This window comes from Pagrus major, chromosome 8 (genome assembly GCF_040436345.1).
Source record: "Pagrus major chromosome 8, Pma_NU_1.0".
NCBI lineage: Eukaryota > Metazoa > Chordata > Actinopteri > Spariformes > Sparidae > Pagrus > Pagrus major.
The window spans coordinates 21,491,318-21,519,133 of NC_133222.1; the positions used below are offsets into that span (position 1 = coordinate 21,491,318).

At 39.2% G+C, this 27,816-nt stretch overlaps 1 protein-coding gene across 1 annotated transcript; it reads right to left on the reverse strand.

Annotated features, from left to right (window-relative positions):
- Positions 1–974: 974 nt before the first annotated feature.
- Positions 975–27,816, reverse strand: LOC141000968 (solute carrier family 23 member 2). The gene is made up of 11 exons (XM_073471866.1): positions 27,637–27,816; positions 21,889–22,046; positions 19,606–19,789; positions 18,441–18,622; positions 15,721–15,838; positions 13,915–14,071; positions 12,234–12,487; positions 8,694–8,858; positions 6,497–6,605; positions 1,246–1,341; positions 975–1,159 (listed from the first exon to the last, which is right to left on the reverse strand). Exons 1-11 carry the CDS (start codon positions 27,814–27,816, stop codon positions 975–977), a joined length of 1,788 nt encoding a protein of 595 aa, XP_073327967.1.

Below are 27,816 nucleotides of genomic sequence, written 5' to 3' on the forward strand. Positions count from 1 at the left end.
AAACTAAAGTTACATATGTACTGTAACGTACATACATTTGTAACTGATGTCACATAAGCAACATAGTTATTTTAACCAAAACCAAGATGTTTTCCTTCACATAACCAAGTAGTTTTCTGGCCTTAACCTAACCAAACGTGTATGAAAAAGTTTGGTACACCTGTTGCTGGTACTTTGCAATGGTCCTGTTGTTCTGGAAGTGGAGCTGTGTTGTCTTTGGAGTCACTGGCAATCTACCTATTCAGTCATTTATGTATGAGGATGTATTGGTTCAGACACTATATTTGTTTTATTAACCCAGTAAAACTGAGCAAAATAACCCTGAAAATTATGTGGAGGGGGTTTATTTTGTTGAATTCTAACTGTACGGAGAAACAGCAGCTCAAGTGTATCAATAAATATAATATAAATTCAATGTTTTAGTAAGGACAAAATAATAAATTTTGGAGTGCCAAAGAAGATCTAAGGTTAAGGTTAAAATTTATTTATTTTACAGAACCTCATCCAATGTGCATTATAATATTTTATATTCCCTCAGAGTTGTATGTTAGTCATAGTAAAGACAGCCAGGCCTGTCCCACATCACTACCCTTGCATCCACAGTGGCAGTCCTGTCTGAATGGTGGTTTCAGACGCACACTACAACCACTGAAAGGTTAAAGCCACAGGCTGCATAAAGATGCCATGTACACTACCCTTTAAAGGCAAACAGTAACATATTATATTTTTTTTAAAGATAAAAATGTTTTATAATTTGTTTTATGCAGTCCACAAGTTAACAGTGGGTCATGTAGGAGCAATTAAACAACATACTGTCCTGTCCACCTTTGTGCCAATAAATTTTAATTGAGAATAGAAGCCAATTTTTTATGCAATTAGTTTTCCTCTTGCTTTTTTTAATGCTCAACAGCTACTGTTTGTTTTTCTAGGGCTTATAAGCTGGCATCAATGCTACCCTGTAAGTTTACAGTTCTTTACTGGGATGTCCCCTGTTGGGTGGTCTTGTAAGACGGAAGGAAGGGCATGTACTGGAAACATCTAAACCGCTTCAAAATGCCGTTGCAGAAAGGGATATCATAGCACGATTGGTCACAGATGTTTTTGCTTTCTTCCTGCACCTTGTCCCGCCAGCTCTTGATGCCTCGCTCTTTGTCGGTGCCTAAAAATAAAAAAGGCCATGTTACCTGATAGTTATGTTATGGCTTGTACGATAATTTATTATTATCAGCAAGTATTCTGTCATACCGGGAATGGTGTTGTCCAGGATAAAGCCAAAGAATCCGCCGATGAACATGTGTGTGGTGAAGAGCACTACAATCACTTGGTCCAATTCTTTGATTCCTTTGAACAGAGAATACAGTATATAATGCCATTTGTTACTCACCAGCGGCTTTTAAAATACATATAAATCTAATAGGGAGAATCTCTTTGCTCCCTCCCTTACCCACAACAAGTCAGAGGTCAGTTCTAAGGTCAGTTTAATAAAACTGAAGAAATACAAGCTCCCATAAACCAAAATCAACAGCAACTGGGGCCTGACAGTAAATCCTGCAGGACAGGATAACAGCCAATCCACACAAGGTCTGTCTCGATCCATCTGTTCGATGGATGACATACCTGGTCAGAAAGGCATTCTTGGCCAGACAACCCAAATCTCTGTGTGTTCAATGCCCTGAGCCATTTACCTTGAGGTTGAATTATTTCCACATGTCCAAAAGTGTCAGTTTTATCTTGAGATTTATTTTGGCAGGTGCAAGACATTTTGTATAACTTCAATGGCAAATAATTATGACACTTCTTAAGCTTTGCTTCATAAATATGTCATCTTCAGTGAAAAATACAGTTTTTAAATATGTTTAAAGAAATTAAAGGAACAGTTCACCCATTTAACAGAAAGACTCTTACTTATCCCGAGTCTAGCCAGGAAGATGGTTTAGGTTTTATATCTGTCTCTTAGATAGGACGGATACGTTGAAGTTTGCATGTGTCATATGTACCACGTCAACATTTCTACAATATGTGTCATGTCACATTCACATTACATGTATATGAGCTGACTTTCATGTCAGGTAGTATGGGGTTTGGTGGTGTAGTTACAAATGGTAAGAAGGCTGCCAAGCCAGTAACTGCTGTCCAAGACTGCATTTCAACATTTTTAGGAGTGAAAAGACAAGATATTTTTTAATGAGGGATCATGGTGTTTCAACCTTCAACCCTCAGATATGCAAATTGGAGACTTATGCTATGGTTGTTGTTCTTTACGGTCATTTGCACTTCATATCATTTCCCGTTTTCCCGCACAAGAGCTTTTCCTGTGAATTGAAGCTCAAGACAAGTTTCAACGTATCTGTGGTTTGCAGAAGTGCATTGCCAACATTTATTCTGGCGATCGGATTGAATGCAAAGAATGCATCAGAATGTAAAACCCAACCACTGACAATGACCAGCTCCAGTGACATTTTATATTCTATCCTTCCTCATATTATAAAACACTTTTCAGTGTTTTAGTTCCAGATAACCCTTCAGACTCAGGACTCAGATTTCACTGTGAACAATTTGAATCGTGTTTGAATTTAATTCATTTGTCATGTGAGAGAAAAAAAAAAGTTTGTTTTTTTGTTGAGGTAGGGTGAACTGACCCTTTATTTTGAAGCCTTGTATCTGCTGATATATCTTATTTCTCTGTTCACTTCTTGATCTATCTTTGTGTAGTTTAGTCTTAAGTATTTGAAACACTTTTAAAGCTCCCCTTAAAGGCCACATGACAGCCTGGCAGGTTTAAGGAGTCATGATAATGGAGCGTATTAAGTCAGCAGGACTTCTGAAGAGAGTACTGTGAAGTCTGCAGGTTCAGAGAGAGTCAAGATATTTCGACTTGTTGATTTGTGGCTGATTGGGCAGCCACTGTAATCATTAGGCCACCATGGCACTAATATATCCTGAGTCACAGTTGGCCTTTCATGTGGCATGTGCTACCACCAGTTAATCGGTGAACACAGAGCACCATTGAATATGTGGATGCCTGCATGTCTTATTCCCTGCTTTCATAATGCCCCTCAGGTGATAAACTGCCTAATTAAGTTGTATTGAATTGAATCAAGAATTGCAATCAGTGCTGACGTAGTTTGATTCAGAATACACTCTTGTTCAAAGGACCCATCCAAACAGAGACACACAAGCAGGCACACACATTTCCTTCCTGGGGAGGCAGCAGTCAAAAGTTCAAGGCACCCGCTGAGTTGATTTTAAGTCCCGCAGCCTGTACATCTAAAGACGTCTGGGTGAGCAGCAGTTTGTTTACAAAGAGCGCTGACAAGCCCCCTCTTGTGCACCACTATCAGCTAAGTATTGACTTCGGGGAAAAAACTTGGGGGCATGAGTGCTTTATCTGAGCCGGGCAGATTACAGCCGGTTACATGGCGCATAGCCAAGAGGATTGGGAGGTAAGCAGCCTAGACCTGAGAAAACCAGACAAGCCCTCATGCCCAGTGTTGAACTCTGGATTAGCACTTTCCTGGGGGACACTTGCATCACATGACTCATGGGATCAAGGTGTTATGTCTGCAGAGCAGAGCTGTTTAATCTCGAGGATTGCTCTTTTGATGGCGCTTCATAGGAGGTGGCCACAAACCCACTCCGCAGCAATCAATGTGTCATCAAAAGGAGGGAATCATCAGCTGATGGACTTTGACTGATCTCTGATTGGTTCTAAGGTCTTGGATTGATCAGACTCGTGTTTGTAAAAGCTCCACGTTGTCTAATTGCATCTGTTGGATTAATGTTTTATGGCTGGATAAGCGTAATTGGGTTCTACCTGTTGCGTGTATGTGTATGAGTGCATGTGTGTTTTATGTTTATGTAATTTAAAATGGAGCGTGTGCTTGTCATGCAAAACAATATTTCACTTTTTTGTCATTTTTTTCCCTATTTTCTTTCTGCATGGTTTCATTTTCTCAGTTCCCTACAGGTTTCCTCTACCTGGCCAACAAACCAATAGTGACACTAATGAAGTGATAGCGACATAATCCTCCAACTTTGCACCCACAACCACTCCCATTGCGTACACTGGAGCACACAAACAGCCCAATGGCACCACTAAACCTAGTTTAACCCAGATTTAACCCAGCTTGTGATGTTTGAGAATTTTGCCTCAGTCAGTCAAGTACCGTCATTTTCTCCCTTTCTCCCACTTTTTTTCAAGACTTGTTGTGTTGCAAATGTGTCTGATGTAGCAGATGGGTGTACCACATTACAGCTTTTCAAGCTGTGGCAAGGAAGTCAAATATTTTTTCATGAACATCAACATTTTTCTACACCCAAACTAATCAAGAATTATTTGCAAAATAGACCAATAGCAACCTGATAAAGGAAATGGTGAAAGTCAACAAGTATTATCTGTAATTAGCAATATGCCCATATGAGCTGAAAAACTATGACATCTAAAAATGAGTGGGTAATGCTTATATTATACAAAATATGAAAATTAACTCATCCAGTGTATCCATGTTGTTGTCTACTTCCCTTTTTGACAACTACCAACAATCTCCACACCACTGCTTCTGCATCTCATGTATAATCAAAACAAGTCTGTCTGACTCACAATTATAGCCACACTCTGAAAAGGACTGGTGACATTCATTAAACTTTAGATAATTCTGACACCCTCAGCCTCATATCCCCTGTGACAAGCAGAAAGTCATGTGTGAATTTGTAAAGACCAAAAACTAGAGAGTAACAGCCCCACCAGTGCCCCCTACAGACTGAACAGCTTCTTACACCCAACTGGACCCATATGGTTTGACCGGACTGCCTGACCAACTGAGATACAGACCGACTAACATATCTTCAGACTGCGTATTTGGGGTAAAACAAACGAACAAGCACAAAAACAAAACCGGTCCAGATAAGTTCTTCTTGCCATTTTCAAATCTGGGCTAAAGACCAAAGGTAGCCAAGTGTCTGCCATCTGGACCTGTGGGATTTGAGGAACGCGTTGGCCTCACAAGCTTAGGCTGGCAAAATCACTGCCATCTTTTCAAGTGTAATCTGTAAGTGAAGCAGTGGTGGCATGTTGAGGAGCATGTTGCTTCTCTGATAAGAGTTATGGCCTGTGTCAACTTCTGGTATTGTTTACTGATTTTGTTGTCTGATGGTCAACAACACTGCATATGTTTTCCAGTTAATTCAGACAAAAAAAGAGTGTTTTGTATGTAAGTATGTGTGAATGTGTTTGTGTGTTACAGTTGTTTGGCCAATTATGAATAGATTTTAGACATGGCAACTAGACTGTGTCTGTTCCCCTCCTCATCTTTTGATTGCCAGATTAAACCATACTGCATCTGGAATTGAAAGCATTCTAAAGTACAACTCACCCCTGATGTGGGTACAGAATAAGAACTAGTCGTGGAAGATAGCTAGAAGATAGCTGGAAGATATTGATCTTGGTAGCTGCTGGAAAAGAAATGCTGGTTTTCGGAGGAAACTGACACACGTCGATGCTGGGAAATAAACCAGTGGCGTGTACAAGTTAAGGCACGTCATCGTGGTATGTGGAAAAATTGGTGCTGGTGTTTTGATTCGGTTAGTTTAGTGGTTTGTTTATTATGACCGGGTCTGTTCACATTACATAGCAGAAGAAATAATAATACCAAACCTGTGAGAACATGTGAGAATTATTTTGTATAATCGAGTTTATCATTTGCCAAAAGAGTGCAGCGCAGCCCTTCTCTCCATTCATCATCTCATCAAAATGTAATGTTTTCCCTCTGTTTCTTCACCTTCGCTGTCCAAATTTCATTTAAAGAAGCAGCTAAACAGTTTTTGCTGGATTTCTCTCTTACGGTGCAGGAACACATGTCATGTCAAGTCAAGTCAATTTTATTTATCTGTACAGTGGGGGGGCTCGCCAAGTCATTGTTGTAAAAAATTCCTAAAAGTCACATTTGAGTTAAAGTAGATAAGATAAGATATCAAGTTGAAATTGGACTTTGGTAAATGTGAAAGTCAGCCGTATGAATGGTACTTGGGTAAAAGTCTTAAAGTATCAGATATTAAATGTACTTGAAGTTTTTTGTGCCACCTTGGCTCTACTGCAGCACACAATCTGTAAAGTCACTCGTAACTGAAGTCATCAAATAAATGCGGTGGAGTAAAAAGAGCAAAATTTGGCTCCAAAATGTAGTGGAGTGGAATAAAGTAGCAGAAAATGGGAATACTCATCAAGTACAATTACCTCAAGTTTTTCCTAAAGTGGAGTAAATATACTTAGTTACATTTGTATCTTGGTACAATGCCTTGTCCTCAGTTGGCCAATAATGCTCCTACCTGACCTCCAAGAATAAATACACTTGCATTAATGTTGTTGGAAAAAGTCGTGTGTGTAGATTTTTTAAAAATTATCATGAGGGTTGTGCCCAGTTGAAGGTGCTGAGTCGGTGAGGACACGTCCTTTATGTGTGCATGTGCATGATTGAGTGTATATCTGTTTGCAAATCACCTGTATCAATGACGCCAGGGTTGGAGTGAAACCAGGTAGGCAAGACGAGGCCACTGAAGGTAGAGAAGCCGAGGATGAGGAGGTTACGGGACGAATTGAGGTCCACATACTGAAGAGAGAGAAAAAAAGAGAGAGAGAGGGAGAGAGAGAGAAAGAGAGAAAGTAAGAGAGAGAGGGAGAGAGAGAGAGAGAGAAAGAAAGAGAGAGAGAGAGACTTTGTTATATTGTTCTGCTCTGCCGGCTCCCATCTCTGTATTTCAAACGTCACTTCAAATGTCATTAGGAATAATCTGAAACTTCAAAGAGTTCAAAGAGTACAATTCTGTTTCAGGATTTACTTTTATTTGGTCATGACAGGTCAGACTGGGGACAAGCCAGTCTATAAATGTGATTCATTCATTTGTAAATTATTACACAACATGGCTGTGAACAACACCTGTCCTGCTTTCTGTCTATATTCTCAGCTAAATCTGAGCACCATGTCATTGCAACCAATTATTTTGTATGTATACTATACTGTAGCTCCCATGAGGGTTTTGACACCTATGACTAAGGCTTAAGGGAGCTGCAGTTGTTCAGTGCGAACCCGAGTATCATGTTTCATCTGTTTTACAAAGACCGATTGGGAAAGAAACCCTTACAGGAAAAATACACTATCAGGGTGGGACGTTGGCTCTTATTCTAATAAATCAGGGATTACATATCAGGCAAGACTTAGATAAAAATATTTATTTTGAGTCAGTATTATGGGCAAAAAGTCCCTCAAACTCCCTAATGCTTGGAATCTAAAAAAAAAAAAAAAAACCATCAAAATAGTTTTTTATTGCTCATTATAGGAGTAGTTTGAGATTTTTCGAACAAAAAAGGTCACAGAGTTTGTGGGTGGTTTTAATGGGCAACAGTGCTTAAGACCTGCAGTGGCACTCTTGCTTTAATCACGTAGAAATATCTCGTGCCAGGAAACTGCATTACAGCTGACCTTAGCTCACTCAGTTGCCTGTGTCTTGGACTGCTTCCCCACTACACTAACGACTTAAAGGATATCGCCACCCTTAGAGGGCATGCATGCATCATGGACTCAAGCTCTCAAGCCCCAGTAACTGCCATGCTAAATATGCATAAAGACGGAGCAGTTCTATGGTGTTTAGCATCTGATATACAACTGTGAATTATGTAAATTCCTTTAAGAAATGGTTGAATACTCACAGTATTGATTTTAAATGGTCAGTATGGTATTTTTTCTTTCTTATATCAGTTTCACAGATTTATTTTTAGTTATTTATTTATCTTTTTTTGCTTTCATTCGCCTCAAACCTTCTTATTTGTAAATTTGGTTATTTTTTCAGCACTTTGAGCTACCACAATACAGTTTATTCAACCTTCATCCTATTAACATATTTAACATACAGGGCCTGCCAAATAAACTACTGTAAGAAACAACCATCACAGCAAAAATGTTAATTATTTCCGTCTTAAGCCCTCATTAGCAATGTATTAAATGTCACTGGAAAAAACAAGACATTATTTTGGAAAGTAGCAGTTAATTTACGTATTCTTATCTTTAATACAAAATTTCACTTTTTATCCAAAGTACAAACTGTAGTACCAATTTGACCATTTTGATACCAATAAATAATAATGGAAATAAACCTACATTCAGTCAAATGTCAACACTTTTTTTCTGTGTCTGCTGTTTCTGTGTCTGTCTCTTTCAAGACAACAGCAATAACAGTACCGTACCCCTCCTGATAGTCAGTGATACTTTAAATTAAGACCCATGGCAAACATGAACTCAATAAAATACTTCTATTAAAACTGCAGAGGCAGAACTGGGTTCTTTTAAAAGGACAAATTAAAACAGACACAGAAAACAATGATACGAAGTCATTAGGAAATACAAAAATTAGACCTCTGCAGTCTGCAAGTACCCCAGTGGAAAGGATTTAAGGTAGGTATTTTAAATCGATCCCCAAAGGATTCTTCTGTTTTGGGTTGTATTTCAGTTCTCAGGGTCAGTGCCAGAGCAGCATCCCTGGAGACAACTAGACTCAGTATCTTGTTCAAGTCCTCTTGCATACAAGGGTGGATGTTTTGTGTCTCAGGGTCTTGATTTTGTTACGAGGGGGCTGTCTTAATACTCCATAGATCAGATGCATTAAATAAAATTTGACATTTTACAACAGTGAAATTTGTTTACCTGGAGATTGGATATCCCCACTGCTGCTATCATTCCAAACATGACGAGGAACATGCCTCCAATGACCGGGTCGGGGATGGTAATAAAAACTGCTCCAAATTTCCCAAAGATCCCCAGTAAGATCATCAGGATCCCAGTCGTCTGGATGACCAGTCTGCTGCCAACCTGGCATAAAGCGAGAACATGGACTCCTTATCCAGTGTGTACAACATGGGTTAATCCATCATTCTCACCATGCCAGCTTCTGGGGAAGAAAACCTCTGAAAACAAGTTTTAATAGCTCAATCTCATTTGCAATGATTTTGAGTTGGATGTAGATGTGAGAGATCAGAGAAAGCTGCCTGAGCTAAAGAATGTTCAGGTCAAGCCTTCAGAGCCCATAAAACATTCAGCAGCACATGCTGTTATCTGGAGCTGTGCTGGAGTACAAACTGACACTCTGTGCTACATACTTTTTACATACTGTTCTAGTGAAATACTGCATGAAAATGCAAATAAATATTCTCAAAGTCTCTCACTTCAACAACTTAAACAGAAAGGCATTTTTTGTGGGTGTGATACTGATGTTTTCTCATGCAGTTTGTTTCCAAATGTGGTTTCTCACACTTATTTCACATAAATTTTTCTTATGTGTTGACACTTATCGCAATTTTTTCCGGAATGTGAAGATACTGCAATACAATTGTAAACAGTGAATAATTTCACAAGATAAAATGGAAGTTTGACATGTGAAGTGGTGTTTACCACAACCTGTTACTGCTCCGTTGACCTTTTCATAAGAAATTGAGGGTCCAACTGTGTTTTTTTATTTGTTTATTGACTTTATTTTCTATCCTTTTTGGTTGTTTTGATGTGCAGTGGTCTGGAAATTTTGACATTTTACGCCTGTAAAGCACCTTGTATCTTATTTGTTTGAGATGTGCTGTATAAATATAGTATGATTGATCGATTGATTAACCAGGTGGTTTAAAATTCGATCTGAACCCAGTATACAGTGTACTCTATAGCTCTGTGTATTCCTAAAACAATGTGCTTTTATTCACCCTACCAAGGAGTTACTACATGGGGCAATTTTACCAGAATTATGTCTCGCTGTTGTAAAACAGATATGAGGGCACACATCACAAATTGAATCTCATTACAATCACAAACTTAATCTAATTTATGAGCACTCACATCAGCAACTCACTAAAACAGAACTTAAACTTTGGCCACATGCCCCCTCAAAAAAGGCCCCACAAATAAATTTAAATTGAAACAGCAACTCCTTCCACAGTTATGTGTGACATTAATTTAAATTATCAGTCTGGTCCAAAGCTCAGGCAGTAAGGCTCACAAATAACTGCAGCGCACAATCAATAAATCATCCGAAATTACAGGTTTCCCGTCTGTATCGTATTACAAGAACATAATTAAAAAGTCAAGAAAAATCATAACTGACCCCTCTTGGCCTGCTTACTATCTTACTATCTAAGGAGGTGCTACAGGCCACTGAGTTTCAAAGACAATTTAATCCATGATATATTACTTGTGGTTGTGCTTGTGTATAAATATATATATTTTTTCTCATACTAAATCTTTATGTAACTCGAATGGCCTCTTGAGATATAATTTTCTTTTTTTGGAGGGTCCTGGCCAAACCAACCATTATTCACTGAGCGAAAAGGAGCTAACAATAAAAACCCAGAAGACAGACAATTAAACACATAGTGTCCAAGAAAAAAACAGCTTTGATTTAAACAGTGGCATTTTCCCTTTTTTATTCTCAAAATATTTTTTTTCCTCTAGTATGAAAATACCAGTTATTGTGAGATTTGGCACACTGAACTGAGCTAACCTCCCATGTAATCATTAAACTGAAGGCAATACACAATATTATTTTGTAACTGAGTGTGAGCTGACAATTTATGTAAACATGACAACTCATAATAACTTCATAATCTAGAACTAAAAATGCCTCGATGATGCCCACAGTCAGTGGATTACAAGTAGATTCTACTCCATCGACATTAACTTAATGTCAACAGAGGAGCGCCCGCTACCTTGCAATGCTCTCAGCCATACAGACGTTAATTCCCCATGAATCATCATTATTTGTGCATTCCACAAGTCATTCAGTCTGCCCTCCACTTGGAACTTAGTAATACATAACTTTGTGCATCACATGTGCAGAAGTAATATAGTATGTCACATGAGTGAGCTTTTGCAGTGTGACTGTGGGTGAAGTCTGGAATTAACATGACAAAAACAGAGGCCAAAAATGAGAATTATGAAATGATTTAAAATGAAGAAGAAAATGTTACCTAATATCTAAACATTTGACCTAAAATCAGAACCTGTACATATTTTCAGTATTTATGACCACTTATCACCTGATCTTCCATGTGCACAGAGCTAATAATAAAGATCACAAAGCACTCTGTGACCCTCTTACAGAGTTGAACTCACGAAGTCCACTGGAGTTTTCATTGTAATGTACCAGAACTAAAGACAGCACCAGGGATTCTTCCAAGAGGAAGTGCTGAGGGGCAGTGAATCACAGCGCTCTGCTAGACTTTAAAGGTCTTTACTGACACATGCAGGAAGTGACAAGCATTTGTCTGACAAGATACAGTAAAGTGGCCCTCTTTTAACCTCTTATAAAGAGATCATATTATGCCTTTTAGGTTTGCCTTTCCTTTATTGTGTTATGCAGCATTTTTGTGCATGTAAAAAGTCTTCAAAGTGAAAAAGCCCAAGTCCACGCCAAAGGGAGTTACTCTTTCCAACAGAAAACACTACTCCTGCACTGCCTGAAACGCCTGGTTTGGAGTTGAGCCTTTACTTCCGTAACTTATGTGTGTCACTATGTAACAGGCGTTATGGTAATATATAATTTTATATATATTTATTATAAAATATATACACTCCAGTCAGTCAGCAGACATACAGTTGCTGCTGCTATAGCAGCATTATTTTAGATCACACTACCTTGACCCGCCCTACTCTGCCTCTGATTGGCTACATCCTGTCTGTTAAGTAATGTGTGTGTGCAACTCTCACCAAAGACTTAAGAGAGGTGTGATGTCTCATTCTGTAGCTAAAACAGAGTGTTCAAGACACAGTGTGAAAAGGGGTGCTGCAGCAATGCACCATCTGAGAAAAATGATGTATTTTTTTAAAATTAAACTATCTAAAGCTATTCTACTAGGACCTCCAAATAAAAGTATGAACTTCAAAATTAGCATAATATGACCTTTTCAACTCCTTGTAATGTAACATTTGCCAACTTTGCCATTTGATTTGGCAGCTAGAGTACACTGGGTTTATCTTGTTCTCTTAAAACAACTGTTGTTGGAAACGGGGCTGATAAGAGCACTGAGACTGAACTGTAACATAACTACCTGGTGAAGAAAGTGGAATATTTAGCAGCTTAAGTGGCAGATATTTTTCCTGTTAGTTGGTGCAGACAAAAACAGAGCTAAAGGCAGAGTGCAAACTGGACTTACAGACAGAAAATGCTAAAATGTTGGCTTGTAAAACACAAGAGCAGATGTGTACCTTGGTAATGCCAAGTGCAGCGATGTTCTGGCTGTAGGAGGTGGTGCCATTTCCAGTTCCCCACAGTGCAGCCAGGATACAGCCGATGCCCTCCACGGCAATACCTCGGTTTATGGCGTGAGTTGGTGGGGGAGGGGCACCGGATAAGCGAGCACAAGCGTAGTAGTCACCAATCGATTCCATGGTAGATGCCAACACGCCTGCCATCATACCCAGCACTGAAGACACACTCACTGTGGGCAAACCCCATTGACCTATGGGTACAGAGTGGGTATGGTTAAGTTTCCATACATGTACAGATACACAACCAATCGGTTAGAGTTTGACACATGGATAGCATCAAACCAGATTTATATGCCTGGTGATGCTTCTGGAGTTATCTTGGACACCTATGTTGCGTAAACATCAGCTAATGTTAACCATGATCCAAAAAAACACAACAATGTTTTTGGGTGAATTCCAATCAAAATGTAAAAATTTTAAGTGTTGGCTGCTCTGATTTTGAGATATAATTGCAAAACATACAGCCTTTTATCAAGATGAAGTTCTTGTTTGCTAAATGTAAGCACATTTTCCTATATATTGAAAAAACTAATTCTTAAATATTGTCTTTGTATCCAGAAAAATGTACTTGTGTTTTGTGTCTGGCTGCACTGATTTACTTGTTTAAATACATCCTGGCAATTTAAATCCTCCTGTTCTGTTGATCATTTTGTTCCTTTTTTTACGTAATATTTCCTTTCATTTCAATAGCCCTTCTTCTTGTTTTGAATAGATGACTTCTTGCAGTGCGGGAGTTCTTTCTCCCATTTGTTGTACCTGTAGGTCGGTTATAGTACCATGTACTGTATGCTGCTTAGAGACTTAAAGACATCTTCTTCAGTTTTACCTCACAACTGTAATTAGACAGTCTCAGATGTAAACCGTGTCCTGCTCATGTGTACATATAAATTCTTATGCATTCATATACCGGCCCATGATCACCGCATGCCAGATCAGAAAGAACTTGAAAAACCCAGCTGGCATGTGTTTTATCTATCCTTTGGCACACAAGCTTTGAGTATTGAGTAAATTGCTGTGATCATTAAAGAGCAGTTGTGCAACCCTCAGCTAAGCAACAAAATATCCTGTTAGTTTTTGGAAGTCTGTTAAAAATTAAATTAAGTGTCTGGAAAATAACTTCAGTAAATGATAGAAAAATGATACTCACAAGTTTCCAACCACTTCTGACAGCGAGGGTACATTTTTTATTACTTATTTGTTTTTTTACAGCAATAATTGATGGATTGACATGTTCTTACATGCTGTAATTACTACAGGACCATAGGCAGCATTGAGGTACCCATGGTTAATGTAAAATGCACCCTTTTAAGTAGCAACTACCAACAAAAAAGGAAAAGAAGAGTTTATTCATTCATTTAGTCTATAATTGAGAGGTGAAAGCAGATAGACACGGTGCCAGGCTGCCAGCCTTACTGGATCGCCAGTCAGCCTTCATTTTCCCAGGAGATTTCTTGCCCAGTGGCAGACAAAACAGCATAGTGAAAAGCGAGGTTTACAGTGAACCAATCTATGCACATATGATGCCATTATTCTATAGCCATTACAATGTGCAATTAACATTTACTTCATAATGAGACGCTGAAACAAACAAAAATGTTTATGACATTTGTGTACTCACCTGGGTAAGGCACATGAAACCAAGGGGAGTTCATCACAGCATTCTGGTTAATGTCGGTCCTGGCTGAGTAGCCGTACTCATCGGACTTTGAAGGAAAGACGTCAAAGATGGTCAGCAAGAAGCAGACCAGCCAGCCACCACACATCCCGAATAAAGCCTAGAGTTTGTTATCAGATGCAGAGTGTCTCAGTACATTTAGACTCAATATCAACCAACACATAACAACAACATACATTTCTGATATTTTTTAGCAACTCCTCGGTGAGGCGTTATTCACGGCATGTTTTGAAGACCTTTGAGCCATTAAGTATGATACTAACCGACATACCTTGCCTCACATAGGCCACAGAGGCAACATTACCTGCCAGTTTTCTGATTTATGGATTTCTTATTTTGTTGGATTATGAGCACAATTGAAAGTAATAATTCATTCCATTACTGTATTGTCAATTTCAGCCTGCATGCGTCATACAACACACCTAGGGCACCTGCGTGCACTTTTGATTGCATTCGTACGAGGATTACATGGAAGCAAAGAGTTGTGCACAAGAATGCTTTTATCATATGCAGGGCTCTTGGAGTCGCTCGAGGGCAGAAAAACATGCCAGAAAACATTGTTACTGAGTTACTTGATTTTTATGCTTTGATGTCATCATCTCAGGTGGGCTCTTTTTATGTCAATTTGTAATCCCCCATGCAGCTTTTTATGCTTTGCATGGCTTAATTTTATGATGGATAATATTAATGAATAATAACATGGTTTACCATAGGATCAAAAGACCTTAAAGGTGATTGTTAGTTCTTTTCAAAACGTTCACCGGATGTGAAGCCCTTCTACAAAAATGTGTTGCTGCCATACATAAAACATTCCAAAGACTGAACCCTGAAGCCAAAAGGACTTAAAAGTCTCCCGTCTGAAGGAGCACCTGTGTTCAGTTTCATTTTTGTGTTATTCCTTCAAATCTTCCAATCCAATGAGTTGGCATTTCATTGGCATATATATTCCAAACTCTGGGCTCCTTCAAACAATGTCAATTCTGGCTGTTGTTGAACATAAAAAAGTCATCTTTTTTAATAGAAGAGTGTCTAGAAGTGATTGAAATGCACAATATAAATAACTGTCTCTAAGCAGTATTGTGTCGTGTAGTATTGCCATGTATTGTGATTGACAGTGGCCAGTGGGGGATTGTGGCTGGTATGTCACAGTATCTGGAGGGCAGATTTAAAAACACAGGCGTTGTCTACCTGACTAATAACTGTAATCACGAGTCATAGTTGAAAGGTTTAAAAAATGGGGCTCACATAATCTCACAAAAGACTTGGACTGGGGTTGTGTTTGATCAAGTCATACGCAAACCCAGAAAAGACCCTAAATGTGAAAAAAGGATCTAATCCTGTAATTTTCTCATAAATCAGTATTCAGAGCAGAGATAGGAACACTTGACGGATGTACACATCTGTTCTTTTTAAAATGAAAGGGTTTTTTTTGTTTTGTTTTTTACTTTTACATTAAAACATTGAATTGAATTAAACATTTAGTTGCACTTGTTTTGAATAAAGGAGGATTATCCGGCACACTCTGCCAGACCATCTGACTTGACCAAATGTCTTGTACCTTCTCATGTTCAGAAATCTATCTTCGATTTTGCAAACTGAATTGGCAGAGTTCAGCTTGCTACTGGGTGACTTTTTGCAAAGTATTTTCATTCAAACGTATATATGCAGGTTTTAAGAAGCGTACATTCCTAATGTAAAAATGTTATGACAAGTAGCACTTATGATGCCTGGATAATGTTGGCAACTCACAGAAAAGAGCTTGAAGAGCGGATACTGGAAGACCTTCCACTTCTTATCCTTGTAAGCAATCATTGGAACATCAACTTTGCTGAGGTACTGCGAGAACAGTAGGATCAGACAGACAGTGCTGTGGGAAAACAGAAGAAAGGGCAATATGTCACAGCCTGTTCCCTCAAGGCTTGGCCCCAACTCACACATATTTATATAATTGTATTTAAGCATGGCTGCTTCCATACATCACAGTTAGGAGGAGGTCAAAGCAAGTGTGCACATGCCACTTTACACAACTGGCATGTCCACATGATGCTAGCCATCGTGGAAAGGATTATGGGTGACAGTTAAAGTTTATGAAAAGTGGCCTTTTGAACATTGTAAAACCCTTTACTCAATTCTCTGCCTTTCAATGGTATTTCATGCTGCACATGAAGCACTTCACGCTGTGCATGAAAACACTGCACGCTGTGCATGAAATATTGTTCTGGGTCCATGCGAATGTCATGGTGCATGTTATTTCAATGGGAAAGTCTGCAGTCTGGTGAACACTTAGAAAGGTATCTCAGACAAATTTGAGAAGCCTTAAATAATGAGTTACTTTCTGTATCCCTCAGCTCTATTGTGTTCCACATAATGAGCAAGTCACTCAAATCTAATTTAAAAAAATTGAGTTGTAATGGAAACAGTGATCGTGATTAGATTTAGCTTATCCCGATGGGCGTGGTCTCTCCCCTTGTGCCCCATCCAGAGGGCACGAGGGGTCACTGAATGGTTTGATGAGTATGAAAATGATGTGAATCATATGCTGTGGCCTTCCCAGTCACCGGATCTCAACCCAGTTATGGTTTCAGACACTTGTAGAATCAATGCTGAGATGCACTGAAGCTGTTCTGATGGCATGTGGTGTCCCAAGACCTTATCACGACACCATTGGCATGAAGCATTATTCTTTTTGGATTTTCCAAGACCCTAAATTGTAATAAAGAGATGAATATATATATATCCCCTAATTTGGTGTTTTTATGATGGTGGTAGTGGTCCAAAAGGTGTTCAGATCTAGGGGTTGCCATCTGTCTCTCTGTGTTTATACGCAGCAAATTAGCCAGGATAAAATGTTGGCAATTTACGTTTCTGCAAACCAAGGTGGTGGAGTCACAGGCAGGAAGGCTGCCAATGCGTTCTGACATTTGTGTCATGTTACAAGTGTGGATCTACTGGATGTTTTTAAGGAGACCTCAGGACATCTCCAGCTTTGTGTTTATGGCAACAAAAACAGGAAAACACCATGTTTTGGCTTAAAATTCCTTACCCTAGCCCTGTGGTTTCTGTACCTAAACCTAACCAGAGCATAAGCACAGCATTGTCATAGGATAAAATTAAAAACTGAAACAGAATAAACGTAAAGTAGCAACGTAAAGAAATGTAAAGTTTTAGCATATTTGTGGTTTGCAGAAGCGTACGTGCCAACATTAAGTCTACAGTCATTTTGAAGGCTGTAGCTTGTGGTTTTGTTGAACCGTATTGCGAACAAAGTACTGTGTGTGAGCACTGTACTGCACATATCTCCTATAGCTTAATGAGATTAAGAGTAATGATAAAATTACAATACTCGATTGATTTAATAAGATTAATGTGGATGCTTTGTAAGATATAGATAAGATATAGGAACACAAGGTCAACATATAGCCAGAAAAAGAAGTCTGATACATTCCATGCATCCTGTTGACGGGCTCCAACAAAATCTAATTGCATGATCATTCATTCAGTCTTTGCCCGTTTTCCAACCTCTTTGTCTCTTGACCAAAGCAGTCACGTCCACTATTTAAATCCACCTAATCTCCACAACTACTGCAACTCACTCTTCCACATGACCTCTCCTTTCATTTACCTTCGCCCCAACCCCATGAAATCTGTCTTCATTTACCGCCGCCATCTCTAGATAATGCAGACTAAAGTCATTACATAGAGTGATCCTTGTGGGTTTTAAAAGGCTCAGCACATCCACCTCCCGGTGCCATATATGGATGGTAATCAGTCATATCCTTCTTAGCCTCAATGCCCTGCTCCTCCCCAGCAGTCTCTGTTCAGGATAGCCAGCAGCTTACTGGAGCTGAGACACAAACATCTTGTGGCTGTAATTCAACTCTCCCAGCAGACAACAGATACTGAGCCTCTGCCAGTCTGACAGAAGACACAGTACGGGGGAAATGAAGCAGTCCATTTCCAAAACATGATCAGTATGATCAGGAAAAACAACTATTGACATCCTTTAACAATTTTAAAGGATAAGTTCACCCCAAAATGAAAAATCAGTCAAATCATTTTGGAGCTTCGCAGCAAAACAGCCATAATGCATCCTCCGAAACTACTGAAGTAGATCTGGACTTTTTTTTAAAAAACATAAAAAAAATATGGACTGCGAAACTTCACCTGACTTTCCATCTGCATTGGGGTGAGTAGATGTTGACTGAATTGTCATTTTTGAGTGAATTGTTTAAGCTTTAAGCCTTTAAGCTTGAGGAAAATTCAGGATCACTTCAGGTAAAGGTGTATATAACAAAACTAATGGAAGGTCAGTGTCAGACTGGCCCTCTATTTGTTAAAAGCTAAATGTTTAATTTATTAAATCAAATTTCTTTATATCACAGAATTTATCCTTAATGTAGATATTTTAATAGTATACACACACGTACTGTCACTGTGCAACACACTGGTGTAAAACACCATCCACTTACAGAGCAGCTATTCCCCAGTGACCTCCACACTTCTTCCCAGCTTCAATGAACAGAGACAGGCCGATGAGGTTGATGGTGGGAGCGATAGCCAGCGGGCCGATGTATTTCAGCACGAGGCCCACCAGGCCAGAAAAGCCCAGGAAAATCTGGAGCAGAGAGGAAACAAGGATGGCTCCCTGGATCTGTGGACGACAAGTGAAGCAGGACGCAACTGAGACACATAAGCCGTTTCTTTGTACTCAACTGAACATCACATTGATGAGGAAGAAAAAACGTATGAGAAAAAATGTGAGGAAAACATGTTTAATCATCATAAATCCACCACGACAGATGGGTTTGGTGATTCTTGTCAAACAGATTTTATTTTGTGCATGTGAAAGTGCATTTAGTGCAGTTTTTGGGTTTTGTTTGATCCAATTGTTGGATTTTTTCACCACAGTTTCACCTTTGTTTCAATTTGAGGGTTTTTCAGAGCGAAATTCTAAACACTCACTTCTCGTGAGTCCATGTGGTTTGACCAACCTATTTAAGCTGGTCTCTCCTTTTGTCTTTGTCTGTGAACTGGAATGCTGTTGTTAAATTTCCCTGATTGCAGAGAAAAGAGAAAAGAGAAAAGTGTGTAGGAGTTTTAACCACACATTTCTGCATATTAAAACTTTATTGGTCCTTTGTTACTTTTATTTTGAAATTTTTAAAAGCTACCCTTGCATCTCTGAGTTTTACACCAAATTTTAACATTTAAACACAATTTTCCATTTAAAAAATTACACTTTAATTCACAAAATAAATAATTAAAGATTATTCCTGAACCATACCCAATCTCTTAAAGCTGAAGCAGACAATTGCAGAGAAAGATATTTGATTATTGAGTCTCAAATCAAATGCTGATGCTTTGGGTTGGCCACTGGACGTGAACCAAGACATACAATTTTGTGCGAGCTTTCTGGATGCACACATAGAGAGAGATAAGCAGAATGTTATGAATGTTATATCTCTATCAGCATACAGACATTAAGGTGTGACAGAATGATACAGGTCTTCATCGTTCCCCTTAAATCCGTTACCGCTGCTAAGGTGACCAATTGGATTCCCTATAGAGGCTGTAGGGAAACCAATTGGCATATAAGGTACTGAGAATCATCTTCTGGCTGAATACTTTACATACCTCGCGCATTCGTGACATCCAGACTTCATCAGAATTTTCCACCTGTAGCGGACTGGTGCCATTTTGAAGCTGCATGGACAGCATCACGGGTGCATTCGGGGCCGGACATTGCCACTTTGGCAGAGCGAGAATGGCCAGAGTCGGAGTGATGAAACTGAAGGTCCCACCCTGGAGGATTGGTAACCTGCAAGTCAGTGACGGGATTAAAGGTCAGATTAGGTAAGAGTTCACTGGAGCAAATGATGTCAGGTCTCTGCAGACGAGGATGACCTGGATCTACTCAAAATGAGCCTCAAGGGAGCGCTGAGGATTTTAATGAGCAGGCTGCTTTTGTCCAGCCAGGAAGCAAAACAATAGACAAATAGTGCTATTTTTTTTTTTTTAATTCAGCAAGGAAGTTAGCATTGTGATACAGAAGCTCTTCTTCTGAGGAGCATTTAAAAAAACAATTATACATGTTGGGGAGGGAAATAGTTAATATTATGGGTGGACTGAAATAAATCCCATGACTAATCCTAATAATTTTTAAAACTTATTGTTCAAACAAGCTGTTCAAACAAGCAAATGTTCACCTTATGATGTAACACAGCGTACAACTGTTTAATTATGAAATTGTACCAAACTGTCATAGACCAACATCATACAGAGGTTAAGGCTACGTTCAGACTGCAGGCAAATCAGATTTGTTTATAGTATCCGATCTGACGGACGGAGTGTCCACACTGTTTGCTGTAGGTGAAATTTTTTGTGTCCAGGCATCACCAACCCATCTGAATGGGTTGCTGTGGTAATGACGTAAAATTCATTTCAGCGTGGTGATTTGGATTAGATTTGCAAAAAATATACTTTTTGCTTTCAAGACTTCCAAAAATTGATCTGGATACAATCTGGATTTGCCATGAAACTTGAAATTTGAGCTGGCCGTCTGAATTTAGCTTGGTTCTATGTTGACAACATGTTGTTGCCTTGGTCACCTCCACCTTTTGGTCTGGTGCCTGTGGGTCGAGGTCACTGACCTCATGGCATGCCATTCTCGTAAGAATGAATTTGATGGTCAAAGGTCACTGTGACCTCACAAAACACATTTTTGGCCATTACTCAAAAATTCACCTGATAATTACAACAAAATCTTACAAAAAAAGGTTGTACAGGATGAAATGATGGAGTGATGATATTCTATATCCAAAGGGTCAAAGGTTAACTTTAGCGTATTCTGCAAAAAATGTTCTGGCCATGATACAATGCCATAGCTCAGGAACAGCAGCCTGACTGGTGCACAGAGGCATAAAACCAAGAGGCTGTAATTCTAGTTCTTCTCATATCCTCTTGTTTCACAAAGCCCTTCATTTCACAGTTCGAAAAGTCCAATAAAAATAAAGATTAACGTCCTTATTATTCAATGTCAAAATCTTTGCTGGGATCCCACTTTTGTCCCTTTAAGCTTTGCCAAGCTGTGTGGGTGGAGAACTCAAACAAAAGAATTAGCTATTTGCTCAGTCTTACAGCAGTGCTGAAGGGGCAGGAATGTGTGTGTGAAGCCCTTCACTGTATTGTTCTGTGGTGTGTGCGTGGGAGGCAGCTGCTCCGTGGTGAAGCATAAAGATTAATGCATTAGTTTCAGAAGGATTTTCTTCTCAAACTGCCCAACAGCTCCCAGAATGTCACATCTCTATTATAAAAGGAAAGCCACAAATTAAGCTGAGTCAACTAATTCAGAACCAATCCTGAAGGGTAAAACTAATTTCCACTGGGTCATGTGGGGCCCAGAGATGGTCTGACTGACAGTTTGAAAGTTTGATGAACCACTGGGTCTCTGCATGAGCTTGTAAATTGCTGCAGGACCACTGCAAGAGGTGTTGAAGGACAGAAGTACACCATGAGTTAATTTACAATGGATCAAGATTTCACACTTCCTTGTCATCATCAGAGGGTGTTAACACAACCAGGGCAAATGTATGTGAGAGTTTCCCCCATCTTGTGAACATGCTTAAATGGGGCATTCCCTCAGTTTGTACCTGATGTAAATCTTCAACCTGACTGATACTTAAAATGTGAACACACACACACACACACACACACACACACACACACACACACACACGCATGCACACGCACACACCAATGAATACCACTCCACAGCGAGGTTAGAGAACCTCAGAAGTTTACACACTAGCAGGATGTTTTTCACACATATAAGATTTGACAACTTTTAAGTACTCCATCAGTATCTCTGTGTGGCCCGGCACTTCCTGGTTCACTGGTGACAGAAGGAGGGGGTGTTACCTGGTACCGACAGCTGTCTGCAGCAGCGTACATAACCCCGACACGAAGAATATGGTGGAGATGAGCTGGCTTTTGGCCACGTTGTTGTCCTTTATGCAGAGGGGCTCGGCCAGGATCAGCGGGACTGCGATGATGCCGCCGAACGCGAGGATGTAATGCTGTGGAGGCAGACGAAAGTGGATACATTTTAGCACTCTTTGAATGGGTAAAAGAAATGTTTTCCTTCACATCAATTTAATCTTGACTTTGTGTTTTCCTCTGAAATTAGCTGTTCTTCATTTTGACATGTAGATGGAGAAATGTGTGTCTCAAATATCTTTTGAAATACAGACATCAACATGATGTCAACACAATACAAGAAAAGTTGTTGCAGCCTTCCTGTTTTGAACAATCCAGCATGATACTCTACTCGAAATATTACTTTTTGGCAAATAAGTGTGCATGCAGCTAATAGTTTTCCCCTAAAATAATACTAGATAGAATTTATTGAGGTCAGAACATGAAACTTTGGTACAGAATTTCTTCAATGTAGAAAACCAGGTGTTTTTAAAAAAAATCAGTTATTTATGAATATTTTGTTCACATTTTAATCTTTAGTGACAGTGACAGAAGGGATAAGGAAGAAACATGGGAGGATGACATGCAACAAAAGTTCCAAGCCAGAATTAAAGTGGGAATGTTGCCGAAACTAAGTACCCAGAACGCCCCCGTACCAACTGTTTGTAGTTCAGATTAGGAGGAAAGGCTTCGGCATCTGTCATAAAACTTGGCACATCCGATCATGCCTGATCATATTAGCTGATAGGGTGTGTGTGGTCTCAAATTTGTGCATGATCTGAATTATGTGTCGACATAAATATAAACACACTCTTGCTCGTTCTCCAAGAGTGTCCTCCAGCCTGAACAGCCAAACAGTTTGTAAGTCATTCCCTTTAAGACAGCACCCCTATCACCACAACAGAAACCAGATCCTGGAAAAAAAACAAAAAACAAAAAACAATATATTTATTAAATCTCATTTTTTAAAATTTTTATTGTAGGATTGATTGTTATTGTTTTTTTCGCCTTTTTTTATGATTCATGGCATCAGAGCCGTGTTATACTGCACAAAAGACAAGTCATTACTGCATCACATGTTTTTGATACAGGCAGATTTGGGGATTGCAGTATTTAGCATTTATATTTGTATTTATTAGATTATAAATCTGCTAACACCACTTTGTAAAAAGGGGATTATTTAAGATATTCTTGAACATCTTGACCTTATAATGCTCAAATGCAAGGTTTAACTGTCCTGCACGCACCACCCATGTGTGTGCATGTGTGTGCTGACGGGTTGGGGGGTGATGGGGATTAGCACTGATTTTAAAGAATGTTGACTAAAAGAAAAAAGAGAAATGGAAGGCAGATGTTGACAGGCCCTCACATGATTTATGGGGGTATTCTTGAACTTGTAACTCCCGTAAGTCAAAAGAAGATGGTTACGGTCAGTTTAATGACCGTAGAAACTGAGGGGGAGATTCCCTCTGGAACAAGACATGTAAAACCTCACGCCATCTGAAGTGAATATTTGTCTTAAATTGACAGAAGCCCTGTCACATTATATGTATTATTTCTCACCTTGTTTTGACAGCCAATCCTCCCCTGAAAAATGACCTTAGACCTATAGGTCATCTGTTCAAGCAGCTTATTCTGACCCATATTTATGCTTTTTGTTGGGCGGCTACTTCTCGTGGCCAGAGTTAGTATGCTGGGAGCAAAGGAGGAGGTCAGTTGACACAGTACAGAGACAGAGGAGGTTAGGGTGGATGGATGGGTCAAAGAACACCCTGAATTCCACCCAGGAGACAGTTGTTTATGAAACTAAAAATCAATATCGACTCATTGTATCTCACATAGTTTACTTAAAAAGGGACTCTTTGCTACTTCAGTGTTCTGAAGTCCTGAGTCCTTCACAAAGAAACCCACAGTCCAGCAGCATTAAACACTATATGAAATAAAATAGTTAACTTATGTACCAATTCTAACCCAAACTATGATCTTTTCTAAACCTAAACAAGTAGTTTTGGAACCAAACCTAGCCAAAGGTCTGACATCAGGAAGGTCCAGTTGCTGGTACTCTTCAACGGTCAGAGACGTATTTGTACATACATGTATTTTGAGTATGTCACACAGCCACAATGTGGTAAAAAGTCTTACTGTGGCAAGAGGTAATACTTTCCCCAAATCTAACAAATAATAAAGGGAGGCATGATTCAGAGACAGAACACGGTTAAATAATGGCAGATGTGACCTCGTACCAAAGAACATTTCTTAATATTAATCAAAACCTTTCACTGAAAAAATATTTCTGATCTTCTCTTAGTGGTTGTGATAATGGACCAATTTATTTTCCTTCTTAATGTTACCAATCTGGTTGACAATAGCTACAAAGGTACTTGTGGTTATTGTCATTGGAGCATTTGAAATTAATCAAACACCATTACTCTGCTGCTAAGCCTTTTGCTTCTACATTAACTGCATTAAGTCCCAAAGCTTTACTCCTCAATGTTCTGTGTACATCCCCCTCTTATTTCATTCAATAAAGTTAATGAACAGGGGAATTAAAGCTCTCCAAGCTAACGTGATGGTCAGTTAGCAACCACGTGTAGCTTAGCTCAGTTGCTAACAGGACACTGACTCTTGTATTATAATCTGTCTAGCTGTCTGTGGCCTGAATGTCAATGCTGTCAAGATGGCTCGCCATTGACCAACGCTGGCCATGTTTTATTAAAATCGCCACAGAATTTTTCCATATCAAATCCCGGTCTGTCCAAGCCATCGTGCTTGAATCCCTTAGCAGAGAGTATATCGATGTTTCCAAAATGAATAGAGCACATTTTTGGATTATGCTTAAATGATATGATTAAATTATGAATCACCCTTTTTAAATGGAATTAAGTTTTCCCAAATAGGATTGAGAGAGGGCATTTCTATCTGGACTACAGTAGCCTACTAGTCAAATAAAATGTAACCGCAGCTAAAAATCCATGCCCTTTAGCTTGTTGCTGTGGTTTGTCAAAACTAAAGAGACTTAAGAACTGACAGATTAATGCTTTAAACCAGGCAGAAGTCTATAAAGTGTGGTCAGATGCAGGAAATAGCTACTGAGCCTTCTGGAGGAATCAGGGTCGAAAATAAATCAAACACAGGAAGGACACAACCTGGTAACTCTGGTTGCATGCTCAATAACATTCAGATTAGGTGCTGGGTAAATCGTGCCGCAGATCCTGCAGATATATCCTGTGCTACTTACTGATTTGATATAGCGGGCAGCATTTGGGAAAAAACTTTGTGTCATGTCAAATGTCCAGGCTGTTGTTTTGGCACTGAGTTGACCCAGGTGACGTGGACACACGTGGTTTGTCGGTCAACCTGCAGGAAATTTATTGCTCATCGACTTTTCCTCTTATGTTTTTACTGTTTCAGAGAGACAGTTTTCAAAGTGGCCAGTGAAAAGTGCCTCCCCACACGTTAACAAGCACTAACCTTTGTTTGTAGACCCTGACCCTGTAACTGCTGTCATCTGCTGAGGTTTCAGTCGGATGTCATTATTCTTCTTTTCAACAAAAACAGTGCCGTAACTTAGACAAGACATGATACCAGCATCAGATAACAGGAAAGCACAACCTCTTTGGCATGGCGATGACACATTTTTAACTTAATGGCGGCTGGTGGCTGTGGGTAGCTCCAGTCAGCAATAAATAACATGTTTTTCTTCATAAGAAATAATGAATAAATCAATAAATAAAAAGCTGCAGCAAACATTTATTTTAATTATTGATTACTCCCTGATTTGTTTGTTGATTGCTTTTGAACAACAAAATATCAGCAAATAGTGTAAAGTGTTTCTCCATAATGTTCTGTTTTGTTCAGTCCAAACCCTAAAAATGGTTTACAATCATAGAAAAGTAAGAACAACAGCAGATGACCCTGAACCTCAGGAGTTTGAAAAATGACAGTTATTTTCCAGGAAATCATGACACTGATTTCTAGGAAACAGTTTGTGCTCAAGTAAAAACAAGGAGGTGACAAACAGAGGTGCTGGGGCTGTAAAAATTGAAAGGTTGTGGAAAAGTAATGAGACCTGTGGAAAAAGAGGTTGCCGCAGCCGTAAAAAATAATGGATCCAACGGTTAACCTCTCTCCTCTTCTCCATTTTTAGTAGCTTTGTGTATTAAACTAGAACCAAGCATGTTCACAAGCTCATCTTCCAGTTATCAACACCATGATGCTCCTGAAAAAACTTGTTCCAGAGCCCACTATTGTTTAATCTCTACATATATCCAGATGTTGTATCACACCGCGTGCTAATAAATAACATAAAAGATTCTTATATCACTGCAAATAACTGCCTGTGTTCATAAAAGAAATGAACATAAATAACAACAAGAAATGAAGAATTAATTAATCATCTCAGCTGTTTGTCATCAGCCTCATTTCATATTCCCAGATGGAAGGAATAAACACTTGAAACGCAGTATGTTCTTTACTCATCCTTTTTGTTTTTGGGAAAACTGAAAATACTACACCCAAAAAATATCTAAATTGCAGAATCATGACCAGCAGTTCAGAGTTTATCCATTTTGCAGAGCTCCTTTGTAACTAATTTTACTGCATGATTCAAATGTCATGGCTGCTCTGCTCTGAAACAAAACTCATGACCTTGTGGTCTTCTGATTTCCTTATGTAAGCTCAAGCACCAGTGGGTAAGACTTATTTTCATCCATATCCTTTTTTTCCCTGTACATTGCCCTGTATATTGCAAATATTCTCTTTAATCTCTATTTTTTGGTGTGAAGGACACCTTTTCTCACCCTAGATGTCCAAACCAAATAAGTTTCCCCCTCCGACATGAGATTTGTGAGTATAATTTCTTGCTTGATCAGAGAATGTCAGGTTTAATGTCAGCATCAAATCCCTGTGGATTACTGACTTAATGTAAGTGACAGCTGCTTAAAAACTTTTCAACATCAAGGGTTTAAATGACGAACATTTAAAGTGCTGTAACCTGTTTTAAGTTCTGTATAACAAGTGTTAAACATGCTGACATTTGAATATGGATGATCACATAACTTGACACTTCAAAACCCATAAATGTAGTCACGTGTGGATAATTGCTGTGAGGGAGTTGGCCCTTTGCTGAGAGGAGAAAATGTCAGCTTCAACCCCTCATTTGGCACTGAGAGCCACTAGATTAGATTTATACAAGTCTGCTGGATTGCTTTTAGGGAACAAAAACAGTCCTGCTCTTCTGGAACAAACAAAGCTAAATCTTTCATAATGGATTAAAAAAATCAATGTTGAAATGCTGGTGAATAAAATAAGGTTTGAAGTTGGAGAAATACTACATCAGGCATGGCTCCCACTTTCTTATGTTTCCGTCATCTCCATGGCAACCAGACGCCTCCTCCAACCAGCTTGTTCAGAAGGGATGTGACAATATAAGAATTCATTGCCGATAATGATAGACAGATACATGACTAAAATTGAATGCTGATGTTGCAGCAACTTAATAAACCAATAATCTGTCTGGGCTTTTTTTCTGTCTGTTGTGTTTGTTTTGGCTTCATTTTGTTAAAAATAAATCAAATAAAGCAGCTTTAAATAAGGATTCCTGCGGTGATGTTCGGTTTAGGGAGGATAATAAAAGGACCTCTACAACATTTACTATCACAAGAGACCAAATAACCAAAAAAATTAGTTTACCTGGAAGCCGAGTAGAATGCAGAGGTACCACGGCGGCCTGTCATTGAGGGAGTAAACCAAATCCACACCTTTGTCCACAGTCTCTTCCAGGGCCTCTGTGTGTGGCTCGCCAACGTCAACTGTCAGCTGTGGCTGTTCATCACTGTCCTTGCCCTTTTGAAGAAGACAGTAATTAGTCAT